General features: G+C 36.7%; 1 protein-coding gene across 2 annotated transcripts in view; it reads right to left on the bottom strand.

The window, feature by feature from the left end:
- LOC114454443 (myosin-16-like) overlaps positions 1 to 14,240 on the bottom strand; it is a 153,674-nt gene that overhangs the window by 126,160 nt on the left and 13,274 nt on the right. For both annotated transcript variants that reach the window (XM_028434917.1, XM_028434918.1), the window contains exons 3-6: positions 6,172 to 6,281; positions 6,009 to 6,083; positions 4,581 to 4,674; positions 4,444 to 4,484 (exon numbers count right to left, since the gene is read on the bottom strand). In XM_028434917.1, the coding sequence (XP_028290718.1) occupies positions 4,444 to 4,484; positions 4,581 to 4,674; positions 6,009 to 6,083; positions 6,172 to 6,281 (320 nt within the window). The remainder of the gene's footprint in view (positions 1 to 4,443; positions 4,485 to 4,580; positions 4,675 to 6,008; positions 6,084 to 6,171; positions 6,282 to 14,240) is intronic.

The raw sequence follows: 14,240 nt of genomic DNA, 5'->3' as shown, positions 1-14,240 counted from the left end.
TTGTTAAGGGTGTCCTGATCTGATATTGACATTTGTCCGATATAAGAGAAAACAAAAACAAAAAAAAACACGTATCATATTGTATCAGTATGTTAAATATTGTATTTATTACAGTTATTTTCCAGGGTCTTTAATTCAAAAAAAAAATAAAAATAAATAAATAAAAAAATTAAAAAAAAAAAAAAAAAATATATATATATATATATATATATATATATATATATATATATTCTTATTTTTTTTGGAGCCTGGGGTTATTGGATTTATTTAGGGATTTAAGGGTATATTTTATTAAATTTTCTTGATTATTTTATTCAGTTGTAGAATATCTTCATGGTAAAATGTATGTCACCCATTGGTTAATAATAAATAGCTCAGTTTTTTTTCTCATACCTCCTGTTGTTTGACTATTGTAATATCTTTTTCTAACAATTTTCTAACAATTCACACTAAAAAACAAGTCAATTTGTGCTGATTTCGTGTCAGATTGATATCGTTATCGGCCCTATTCTCGAGGCAGCGATATCGGTATTGTATCAGGAGTGAAAAAGTTGTAGAGACCACCCCTAGACTTTACATCTTTGACATAAAAAAACATCAAACAACATTCTGGTGGTTGTTTTTGCTAGTCTTCACACAAACAGCATTTCTGATTAATATTAGCATAATAGATGAAAAACTGTCCTTTTTAAAGTGTTTTTCTTGCTCTAGACCTTTTCATTGGCTTTTTACCAAACGTCTTTCCCAACGCAGAGCGTTTCCCTCCACAGTGTAGCACAGGTAATGATAGTAAATGTCTTTAATAAAGGTATATCGAGTGACTAAACCATTCTTGCTGTGTCGATTGCTGTCACTGATAGTGGCAGCGCTGAGACACTGGCTGAGCAATCTCCTCTGCTACCAGTAATGAAATTTACACCATGGACTCTATAGGGCAGCAGCAATGCAAATATCATGACATATCTGTTGCCTTTCAAATGATTTCTATAATCATTGCATTTTGGGTAGGTGTGAGCGTGTGTGGGGAGGGGGGGTGTAATGATGAAATGAAATAAATTAGGAATCTTCATAACAAAGAAAAGGAGGAGGGGGAAGGAGAAGGAGCGACTATGTTCTATGTTATTGTATTCACTCAATCAAAACCTCTCCTATGCATATATCTATATGAACTGCCTTCACCACTCTGAATTGCTCTCAGGCTCATTCGCAATTATGAGGGGAAAAGACAAAGAAATGCGATTCATCTTCTCTGTCGCGGCCCCTTAATGATATCATTAAAATGACTGACAGCTTTGGAATAGCAGTGGAAACGGAGCCCAGTCAAAACAAATCTGATCCGTTTTGGAAACAGATCCCGGTGCTTGGATGGGGGCGGAGGTGCTACAGGGGAGCGGGAACACAGGGGGCGCAGGGGGCAAGGCCATGAACATGAAGAGGTGCTTTAATGAGGGGCGGGGTCACAGTAGGAGGGGATGGGAGAGAGTGCTGCATCATTTTTCCCCATTTACATGACTTTACTGGCTAATAAACGTTCCAAAATCGTACCAAATATGCTAAATTTGGCAGACAGAGTAGTCTTCGGTTATTAATTTTATATTTTATATGCTACTCAAGATTTACAGAAATGGGGGATATGCTGAAATAGCAAGAGATTACGTCACACTCAGTTTACCAAAAATCTTCGGCCAAAAATGGTCCAAAAGATCATTTTTGGTTTCCGGTCGAAGATTTTCGGTGACCGGCATTTCAGTTTATCACTAAAAAAAATACCATAAAATGTGTGATATAGACCCAAACATTATGATTCCCCAAACAGTGGGAGGACGTGCACACACGCACGCAGTCCCATCTGTGCCAGCGTCTTAATGAACAGGATGAATATATCTCGTCTCTATTGACGGATGCTATTTGACAGCCGTGGGGGCGGCGAGCAGGAGAGGATGGGCACTTGATTAGAGAGTAATCATTGTTACAGTGTGAATAACGTATTCAAACCCAAGAAGGGACATCTCCCTGTCTCTCTCTCTCTCACACACACACACACACACACACACACACACACATGTAAGGCCCAGCCCGTGGGGTGTTTCATTCACAACTTGGCACTCCTGCTGTTATCTTCATCAGCTTTGTTGGGGCTGGAAAGTGCGTAAAGTGCGAAACCGAGAGGGGCGACGCTTTTGTTGGATGTGAATACTAAATAATTTTGATCAGCTGGTGGATGTGTCCCTAAATGTGTGGCCACACGACCACTTCCCTCTCTCTCTCTTTCATACACACACATTAGGAGGGTAAGGATACACAACTCAAATAAAGATTGGGATGTAATGATGTACTTAACTAACCTCGCCTGCAAGATGGATTCTCCTGGTGTCCACAAACACCAGAATCCATCTTGTGCTGTTCCCGCCTTTGCCTTTGGAAACCAAACCGATTCGAACCAATCATGAGACAGTGTTGTGGTTTAGGGCGGGAAATCCGGGTGTGACAAAGGCAGAAGCACCCAAGCAAAAACTGGCACATGCGTAATTGCGGAGAGACGAACTAGCGGAGCTAACGCTATTAGCATAGCTCTGAATCAAAATAGAAAGATGTTGACGCAGGAGGATGGTTAACGTGGCCTTAACTCCCATACTCATGTTGCAAAAATGTCAAAAGTCACTCAACGACATAATGACCACAAATAACGTTTTCAGAGGGAGGGGCTACACATCAATCTGGCTCTTGCCAGGTGAGTACTTAACTCCTTTTGATTGGAATACATCGAGATTTTTTTTCCTTCTCTTTATTTAAATTGTCATGTATTGTTGGTCACACTTTACTGAAAGTTTTATACGTACATAAGGCTGACATTACGCTGTCATTAGCACGAATAAGATGTCATTAAGTGATGTTCCCTAAATTATGACACCTTTGGAGATATGTTTTTTTGGGTTACATGGAGGGATCTAGTGGGGTTAGGTAGGGTTAGCAAGGGTTTGCAACCTTTACTCTCAAAGGAGCCATTTTGCCTCATCTCAGCTGGATTAAAGTCCCTCCGGAGTCGAAAAAAAATATATTAAGGCAGCATGTTGGCAATTAGATAAATCTTTCCACAGACAAATACAATCTTTATTTTCATCCAGAACAGTGTTTTTGTTGGTTTAATTATTTTACCAGGAATTTAAAACTTAAGGTTAGCCACAGGTGCAGGAAAGTTGTTGGTCTGTAGACGTTGCAGGAGGTGAAGTAGGAAGATGGCAGAGTTATTGCACAATGTCATTTATTTTTAGGTCAACCAATTGTTTTATCATAATTTTATTTTAAGAAATAACAGGGAGCCATGGCAAAAAAGTCAATGAGCCACAGGTTGCAGACCCCTGGGACAGGGTAAATAAACCTTATGTATAAAACTTCAAGTAAAGCATTACAGAATTATTTTTCACTAATATATTATCTCCTTATAACCTTCTTACAAAGCGTTTGAAGTGTATGAACTCTTGAACCAAAAAAATACACATTTCTTCAACATCAAATTGTGGTACCATAGGTTGGTTTTGTGGTTCATAATCAGTTTTTTTAGCTGTAAAAGTGGACATCACATTGGACAAAAACTATTTTGCTAAGGGTGTCCTTATCTGATATTGATAAGAGAAAAAAACCAAAACAAACAAAAAACATATTATATAGGCCTACATCTTAAATTTCAAATATGAGTACGATACATATTTTATTTGTATTTATTGCGGTTATTTTTCAGGGTCTTTAATTTATTTTCAATTATTCTATTCAATTGTAATATTTATCACCATGCAAAGTGAAACAAAAATATATATTTTAAAAAAAACATATGAAATAGATATAAATTATATCCACGGGGGCGACCGTGGCTCAGGTGGTAGAGGGTCGTCTTCTGATCGAGAGGTTGGGGGTTCGATCCTAGTACCTGACTATGTGTCGAAGTGTCCTTGGGCAAGACACTGAACCCTAAGTTGCTCCCAGTGGTCGACTAGCGCCTTGCATGGCAGTCTTGTCCCACTGGTGTGTGAATGTGAGAGTGATTGGGTGAATGAGCTGATATGTAAAGCGCTTTGAGACTGTTTCAGTGTGGTGATAAAGCGCTATATAAAATCAAGTCCATTTACCATTTTTACCATAAATATAAAAAGGTGCGTCTGTGTGTGGGTGTGTGTTATACCACAGGCTTGGGCCAGGTTCGGATATTGCGCGGTAAATCATATGATGTGTTTCAATTAGCGCCCCCTGTGCCCCCCACCTCGGACGTGAATAGTGTCTGGTTGAACCTGGTTTGGGCTTAAAGAGACATCGGCTTCATTTACTGATGCACATACTGTCCTGTATCTATTTTAATCCCCTCTTATTTGCATCAATTTTTAGCCGATTTAGGATATATCCTCAGATCCCTAACACACATACATACACACACACACATAGATGACTCACTTGTTGTTATCTTTCCGAACGCTGCAGTCTTGGATCTGGGCCTGTAAACAATTATAAAATAAGAAATCAAACTCTTTCCTGTGGTCTCTCTGTTGTCTGCGCCTCTTGGTAGTTTAGTGCGATTCCACTCAGTTCACCTTGAAGCGTTGCATTTGTCTGTCCTTCTCATCCAGCGTTGCTTTCAGTGTCTTCACCTCCGCCTTCAACGTGTCATTAGCCTCCTGAAGATGCCTGACAGAAGCAGAGGGATGAAGAGACATGAGTCGAAAACACACACACACACACGCAGAGCTGCCATCATCAAGAGCGCATTGTTAACAAAGCACGCACAATTCTGCCACTTTAGTTTTGAGACCGAGTTACTCAGTGAATATATTTGTGGAGCTGAAAATGTTCGTCTAAGGTGTGTAACGGGCCCTCGGTGTGATTTTGTGTGGCCCCGCAAGTAAACAAACAAAATGACTTCATAAAACACAAAATTACAGAAATTTAATCAGAAGAACAACAATACAATCAGAAACCGACTTAAAAGGACAACAAAAATACATAAAATGACAACAGAAATACACAAAAATTACACCAAAAAAACGGAGAAATTTACAAAATGGCAACAGAAAAAGTATCACAAAAAGGCAACAAAAATACACAAAGGTTGCACAAGACAACTAAAAACACATAACATTATCAGAAAAAACGACATCAACAACACATGAAATTCCAACAAAAATACCCAAAATGAACCAAAAAAACACTTAAAATACACAAAAAATAACAAAATAAAATAAATTACAAAAAACAGAAAAAGCATCACAAAAAACAAAATGACAACAAATACACAAAGGTTGCACAAGACAACTAAAAACATGTAACAATATTAAACAATTGTAAAATGCCAACAAAAATACACATAATCACTCCACAAAACAACTACAAAGACAACAAAAAAGTAAATGAAACAGCACAAATAGAGAAAAAGACAATAGAATTGCACAAAATTAAGAACTGAAATACACAAAACTAACAAAAAAAAAAACGAGTGGCTGAAATTGCACAAACATTTTTTTTTTTAAAAAATTACAACAAAAATACACAAAATGACAGCAGACAGACACAAAATTAACCAAAAAACAGACAACTCAAAATACTCAAAAAATAAAAAAACATTTATAAAATGACAAGAGAAATACACAAAAGTTGCACAAGACAACTAAAAACATGTAACATCATAAAACAATTGTAAAATGCCAACACAAATACACAGTCACTCCACAAAACTACTACAAAGACAACAGAAAAGTAAACAAAAATTAACAAAAATAAAAGCAACAAAATGCACAAAAATAACAGAGAAATTTACAAAACGACAACAGAAAAAGTATCACAAAAACACATCAAACAATTGTAAAATGCCAAAATAAATACACAATCAAAAAACACTAATACACAAAAATGACTCCAAAAACACACAAACCTTATTCTTTTTTCTTCATGTCGACTCTCAAGTACATTTCCACACACTTTAAAAATGTTTGCTGTATCCTGAGTCACACATACTGTACACTCACTGTTTCTCTGTAGTGTTGATGATCAGTTCTTTGTGTTGGACCTGAATCTGAGACGTGAGGATGTGTTTGGAAGCCCTAAAAAAAGGGAATAAACAGCATTCATGTTATAAATGTCAAATATAAACCTGTGTGTGTGTGTAATTTATTGGCCATGTGTTCATACTTCTGCTCTTTAATCCAAAGGTTTACATTTTCCATCACCATGACGCTCTCATGCTGTAGTTTGGCTTTGTCGGAGCGCGTTTCCTCCAGCTGAGACGTTACAGCAATCACCTACAAACACATGCTCAACACTTAGTACGACAACAATAGGATTTATTTATGCATTTATTCCTTAAATATGACTTTTGTATTTGTAACGAGTTGCTTTTTCCACCCCAAGTCTCATTTAGACACATTAAACTTTAAGTTTAAATATAATGTTGAAGGGCCAAAAGGTGTAATTAAAGAAATGTAAAAGATGGAGATAAGTGAGGCTCTAATTGAGGAGCACCAAAGAAAGGTTGAAATAAATGTCATAAACGGAGCATAATAGCAAAAAAAAAAAAAAAAAAAAAAAAAAATGGAGAACACCAAAAGATGAAAGCGATGGCATTTGCAGACACAGGTATAAATAGGAAAATAAGGTTTTTAAAGCAGGGAGGTGGAAAGATGGAGGATGGGTGTGAGGTGAAAAGACAGCTGGATGCTAGTAGCCAAACTGCTGACTTTTTCATTCCCGCTTATCAGCCAGGACCTTTACGGGCCCAAAACTCTGGAGACCCTGACATATTACCCTTATCACCATAGAAACACCTTGATATGCCATACCATCACCCCACAAAGATGGGAGCAAACAGAAAAGTTCCCAATATGTTGGCCATGATTTAAGCGTATAAAAAATGCCTAATAGTAAAAAACTCAAACCTGCTGTTAAATGTTTCCTACATACAGTATGTGCATGTTTCTCTGCGTGTTAGAGGGTTTGCATCTTAATATTTATCTAGAAATTGCCTTTAATGTTTTCAGACGATAAGATATGGATCCAAAGGTTTGTGCAGCAGGAATATGAAAAATCACTTTTTATTTTTGTTTTTTGAAATGTATTTATTCACAAAATGCAACACAATAAGCAAAATAACTCAAGTAGTAGCACACATTCCATTTCTTTTCATGCTCAGTTATTCTGCTGTTATTTGTTGCTATAATGGTTTATAGCATATACTGATGTTAAACTCTATTCTTGGAGTGTTTTATGCATACATTTGATATAGTTATATTCGATATAGTTATATATGGCAACTGAGTTTGTTCTTTTTACTAATTAAATTGAAAGTAATAATGCAGAAAAAAACGAAGATTGACCTCTAACTTAAATATGACCTTGAGCAAAGGTCACGCATTGAAAGGAAATGTTGTTCAATGGTACCAGTCTGAGCACTGTATCTCAATTTGTGGCCAAGTTATTGGGAAAAATGTATATTTTTTTTATTTTTGTGACGTCATCAACTTTGACCCCTACCAATCGTTTTACTGGTAGGTCGTATAGCTTTGGTCCAATGAAATAAAATACTCCACTTGAGATGAGCTTTTCATAAATGTAAGCAGCAAACTTGTACGATAAACAGTCGTAGAGATATGGAAACTGTTGGTTTTTGACATTTGACACGACCTTGACCTTGACATTTTGGCTCCAAAAAAGGTGGACTGCACATCCTTAACATTGCCCGTATGAGATGACACACGTGTGATTAGTGCTGCATTATTAGCCTAGGAGGAGTTCCACCACAAGTGAGTTGTGGAATAAAAATAAGAACTCCTGTGAGAACAATGTATTTGGCAATTTTCAATTACCAAATACAATTATACAGTTTGGTAATATACAACAATCCTAATGCTAAAAAAACAGCGACTCCCACACATATCGTGACACACACACACACACCTACACACATGAGCGTGAGGCGAATGTGTGGCGTGCTGTAATGACAGTAATTACCTGTGGTCTCACATTAACATCTCCCTCCTGACTGTCTGACTGGCTCCACTGGTGGAGGGATGTAAATCGTGGCACAAGTCTGATGTTGTGATTAGGACCAAATTACACATCATCACTCTGTTTCCACTGGTGTCAGGGGAGGCAGGGAACGAGGGTGGGAGAAAAAAGGGGGGAATGAGGGCCGTTTAGAGAAAGGGTGAGACAAGGAGGTGCGACTGTGAGATGGGGGGAGGAGTAGAGTAGAAAAAAATACCTGCTTAACATTTAGATTGGTTTTGTTGCACAAATATTTTAGGAGATGATGGAGGCTAAACAGGACAACAAAATGCATTTATAAGCAGCTTTGGCAACACCACTTCTGCTTTCAGGTGAGCGCCATAGAATATGAGTTTACTACTACATTCCTGGGGAGGGATTTTAGGGCCTTTGGACATTTATATTTATATCTGCTGCTGCCACAGCATTCATCAGTTTGACACAATATAAAAAAAAAAAAAACACGAGACCACAAACCGTCATTTTTTATCAAATAGGTACAAGTGGGACCTTCTTACCAGAGGTGTAAAGAGCACTGATGTATCCTACTCAGGTAGAATTACTGTTACTTGATTGAAATTGTACTCAAGTGCAAGTGAGTCATACATAAGATACAAGTAAAAATTTGGTGAATTGAGGTTTATTTTTGGTTCTTCAGAACATCCTTTCCACTCTAAAAATAGGACCGTAGTTGAAAAGTCACTGCAGTTGAATTGCTGTATGTCAAAAACAGTTGACAATAAAGAAACAAAGATAACAGTTGGAAGACAAAAGAAAGCTGAATATTTTAAAAGTTCAATGGTTAAAATTGGTTGAAAAATGGCCAAACAGCTGAAGTTCAAAGTTTAAGGGACAAAAGTTAAAAAATCCCAACAGTACAAGAACCCCGTGTCAAATTTTTGACACATTTTGAGATCTTAATTGTCAAAATGCCGAAGGAGGTGAAACGCGCATAAATCTGCGAATTACTAACTATCTTAAATGGTTTCTAAGAAAAGCTGTCTCCTTACTCAAACTAAGTAAAGAAAAAGGAAACAAGGGCAATAACTCCGGAAAAAACATTTGCGTGCTTCTCATTTTCGAACTCCATCAAGGTATTGATACCCTGAAGACACACACCAAATTTGGTTATCCTATCTTAAACAATTTATGAAAAAAGCTGTCAGAGTAAAAAAAAAAAACGGAACAAAGGTAATAACTGCTGAAAAAGTAATTGCGCACTTCTCATTTTCGAACTCCATCAAGGTATTGATACCCTGAAACCACACACCGAATTTGGTTATCCTATCTTAAACAATTTCTGAAAAAAGCTGTCAGAGTTAAAAAAAAAAAACGGAACAAGGGCAATAACTCCGGAAAAAATGAATTGCGCGCTTCTCATTGTCGAATCCCATCAAGGTATTGATACCCTGAAACCACACACCGAATTTGGTTATCCTATCTTAAACAGTTTCTAAGAAAAGCTGTCCCGTTTAACTCGGACGGAGGGATGCACGAACAGAGCTCAAACCTACAGTATGTCCCCCTTCCACTTTATTATAATAAATAGGATAACAATCGGATGCCTCCAGCATCCTCACTAATTATTGATTTACAAATGTATTCAAAAAAGTACAAGCAGGGTTCCCACACTTTTTTTTCACGATGATTTTTCAAAACTTTTCCTGAAGCGCTAAGTCCTTTTTTTGCGTATGCATTTCTTGGTTTTTAGCATCATTCACTGCGTGAATTTGTGAGATCTTGTGATTCCTGCTCAATGATGATCTTTTAGGTTTAACATATTTTAAACATTAAAATAAAATTGGCTATCTTTCCAAAACTTTTCCAAGAGAGTTCAAATATTCCATGACCTTTAAAGACTGGAAAATCATTTTTTTTTTTTCAAATTCCATAACTTTTCCAGGACTTTCATGACCGTGAGGACCCTGTTCAAGTACCCACAAAAGCTACTCAATTACAGTAACGTGAGTACTTGTAACCCGTTACATTCTGGACACTTTTCCCTCCTGAGTTTAACAACGATCTTATATGACAAACCACAAAGTGCATCTGAAAACTGAAAAAAGAGGAAACAATGGGAAGGAATTCACTTGTAATGACTTTTCCACCCTTCTCATCCTGTGTGTATCTGTGGGCGTGTATCAGATTACACACTAGCTACACAGGACAAAAGTGCATTTTCACTGAAAACAGACCAAACTCTCCAAAGCCACAGGATGAATATAATTCAAAACTGACTTTTTTTTTGAGAGAGTAAAGTGAGTCCCGATCGGGAATGAGAGCAGAATCAGAAACAGATAGCCTAGTTGTTGCTTCTACCGCCATCAAATCACTGGAGCTGAATATGAGCCATTACTCTGTTCCACTCAGCTCATCAGAGCACAGCCTCTCATCAAATTAATGAACACATTTATTGTTAAACACGTTTTTTATAAAACATTCATTCATTCTGTCTAATTAAAAGACCCAACTGGCTTGACATCGCTTAAATATGCATACTTATCACTCACGACCTGAATTAAAGATCCAGCGTCTCATATGTATGGACGTGCACTAGCGTACGTGTGCGTGTGATGCTAAAGGAGAGCCAGGCTTTCCTTAAACAGGTCTTTCTCACTCTCTGCCTAATGGCAGTAATCATGGCATGACCCAACATTAAGACAGCGTGTGTTTGTGTGTGTGTGTGTGTCCCACTCTCCCTAATGGTGACGATGATGACATGTTCTCCATTAGACTAGTCAGTCAGCCACAGCAGATCTAGCATATTAATGATGCTGATGATGGCTTCTTTAATTACCTTCGTCTGCTGCTGCTGCATGGCCTCACTCTCTTTCTACAATCCTTTTCATCACATACTCTCCTACACATGCTGCCGGCTTGTTTATCAGTCGGTGCCATTACCAGAACCTTCCATCTTGCATCTATAGTCATCACGGTTTGAAGCCAAATGACCAATGTTAGAGAAAAAGTTCCCCGCTATACATCAAGGTACGCTTTTAATCTTTAGAGAAAACGATTGGAAATTATTCCAAAGACTTATAGAAGTAGAAAACCCATTATTCAGCAGATTTGTAGATGGAAAAAAGATGATCACGTGATGTTGAAACTTTTGGAAAAAAGAAATGTTCTGCAAAGCTGAGCAATATGAAATGATGATAAACACTTAAACTTTTCCTTATGCGCTGAACTTACACATTTTATTAGATTCTTTGATATCGTAAATACCTCCAAGGACGTGATATCTTCACTGGCGTTTAATTGTTTGTTTGTCTTATAGTAGGATTATGTCAAAAGTATGGATTCTGACAACATTTTGACCAAAGTTAGACCTCACGCCGTTGAAATTTCCATTAAATGTCAGAGGGGAACTGGATCAATATGCTGATTCTGGATCTGTTTCAAAAGTAAAAAATCCCCATTTCTCAATATTGGCCAAATTTCAAAAATTCACATCTCGGTTCATAATTGACAGATCTTTATGAAATTTGACTCAGTTATGTCGAGTTGGTTCGTTTTAGTCGTTTCAGTCGGTGCCATTACCAGAACCTTCCATCTTGCATCTATAGTCATCACGGTTGGAGCCAAATGACCAATGTTAGAGAAAAAGTTCCCCGCTATACATCAAGGTACGCTTTTAATCTTTAGAGAAAACGATTGGAAATTATTCCAAAGACTTATCGAAGTAGAAAACCCATTATTCAGCAGATTTGTAGATAGAAATAAGATAGTAGATGAACATTAAATGTAGAAACTTTAGAAAGAAATATATATATAGATAGCGTTACCAGGGCCAAATGGGGACCAGCTCGATCACAGGTGGGCCAAAGGTTTTAGGCTGGAAAACAAACAGTTTTGTCATTAATGTGCCAAAGTACGGAAGGCATCAACAATATTTAAGCAATAAGTGACAAACACTTAAATGTCCTTTGATTTATTTATTTTTATGACCAATTTTTATTGAATTTAGGGAGATTTTGTGCAATCATTTAAGAAAAATTTAATTTACACAATGACTCAAGTTTTCTCTGTCATTCTCACTTTCTCCAGCGGCCCGAATCAGATGCTCATGAGGGCCGGATTTGGCCCCCGGGCCTCCAGTTTGACACTTGTGCTCTATATGTTCTGAAAACCTAAGCAATATTAAACAGTGAATGGAAACAAGTCCAAATAATAAATGGTAATATCGAACACTCAAACTCACAAAATATAACAGCTGATCAGCTTTTCCTTATGCGCACATGGTTTACGTATTAAATCAGATTCTTTTATATAATAATTACTAATATTTTTAACCAAAAATAGACCTAACTGTACACCATAATTTTGGCTCATTATTGCCAACTTCAAAAAATTCAAATCTCGGTTCATAGTAAACAGATCTTTATGAAATTTGACTGATTTGAATCTGATTGCACTTCCTGATCCAGATAATGGTTGTTTATCAGTCGGTGCCATTATAGTCATCACAGTTGAAACCAAATTATTAATGTTAGAGAAAAAGTCCTGCACTATACATCAAGGTACGCCTTTAATCTTTACAGAAAAGGACAGTAAATTATAGAAGTAGAAAACCTATTTTTCAACAAATTTGTAGTTAGCTATAAGATAGTGGATGATCAATTAATATAGAAACTTTAGAAAAAAAAGCATTACTCCAATATTGCAATATTAGACAGTGAAGGGAAACAAGTCCAAATAAATAGTGATATCAAACACTCACATTTATTAAATATAACAGCTGATCAGCTTTTCCTTATTCACACTTGGTTTACACATTTAATCGATTATTTTATATTGTAATTAATTACCTACACTGGCATTTAGTTATTTGTTTGTCTGTTAGCGATTATGTCAAAAGTACTTTTAATTTTAACCAAAGATAATTTCCAATAAACTTCAGAGGGAAACTGTATCAATATACTGATTCTGGATCAGTTTAATAAAATCTAAAAATCCTTATCTGTCATCATTAGCAACATTTCCAAAATGTTATGAAATTTTGTTTTACCACGATTGAACGCAATTCTCCTGATCTAGATAGCTGTGAATATCTTGTAAAGAGGATATTTGTCACTTTGTGGAAGTTTAATGTAGTGTGAATTATTTGAATGGAGTGAAAAAATGCTAAGCATATTTAAAATTTTGACAAAAAAAAAGTGCAACATTTTTTTTTAGTAATTGCTCCAATGTAGAACTAGTGCAGGTCAACAAACACGCCTGGCCACAGAAACAACAGAAGCATATTACAGATTCAAAATAGGGCATTTATGCTGCAAACCTAAAGGAATCCTATCAGATTAACAATACTTGGCAAAATGTATTCGATTTTAATCTTGATTTCAAAACCTTAAACTGTCAATAAGTGAAATAGCAAATGAAAACGTTGTTTCTTTGTTTGGTAAAATAGAGTATTAATCCATGAGTGAATAAGAAATGATACAAAGTGTTGAGCAATGTCATCTTTAGATCCAAAACGTGTGAAAACAACCCTTGAAAATGGAAAGTACATGTTCAAATCTGAGCAGCTTTTCCAAATCTTCGGATTCTTTCTGTTTAAGGATTAAATTACTGGACGTTACAGTAGTAACATTTTCCAGAAGGAAGCCGTTTATGGCTTTTCATTTTTTTTTCTTGAATCTGCTCCAACGCACACAAAGGCAGACAGTTGGCCTTCATTAATGAAGAAGCGGCCAAAACTTTCTCAAGACACCATGGGAAGAAAAACCTGCCTGAATGTCTATTCCATGAAATGAATTACACCACTGTAGGTTAATGAGCTGTGTGGGAAGCTAATGGGACACACACACATACAGACACGGGGCAAATGTAAAGACCAATTGTCTGATTATTGGACCTTTTCTCTTTATATTCATCAACTAAACAAATGAGTGTCATCTATTCGTTCTCTATTAGCCATCAGGCTTCTGTATGTGTAGAAGACGTCCATCTAAGATAAGTGGGTCAGACACCAGGCTTTTATTAGCAAAACCACTGAGACCAACACACTGTGAACGCTGCTCCAGAGACAGTGATGAGTTTTAAAGATATTTGACACTACAGCCTGGAATCAGCTCATGCAAAAGCTACTTTATGCAGCCGTGTATAAAAGACTGTCGTCCAAAAAACCCCAAACACGAAAAAAGAAAGAAAGAACCTCTACCATGGAGGTAATATTTTCATTGTTTTGTTTGTTTGTCTGTTAGAAGGATTACGTTAAA

Source organism: Gouania willdenowi, chromosome 20 (assembly GCF_900634775.1).
Source record: "Gouania willdenowi chromosome 20, fGouWil2.1, whole genome shotgun sequence".
Lineage (NCBI taxonomy): Eukaryota > Metazoa > Chordata > Actinopteri > Blenniiformes > Gobiesocidae > Gouania > Gouania willdenowi.
The sequence above is the reverse complement of the archived record's forward strand: the minus strand, read 5'-3'. Positions and strand labels throughout refer to the sequence as shown.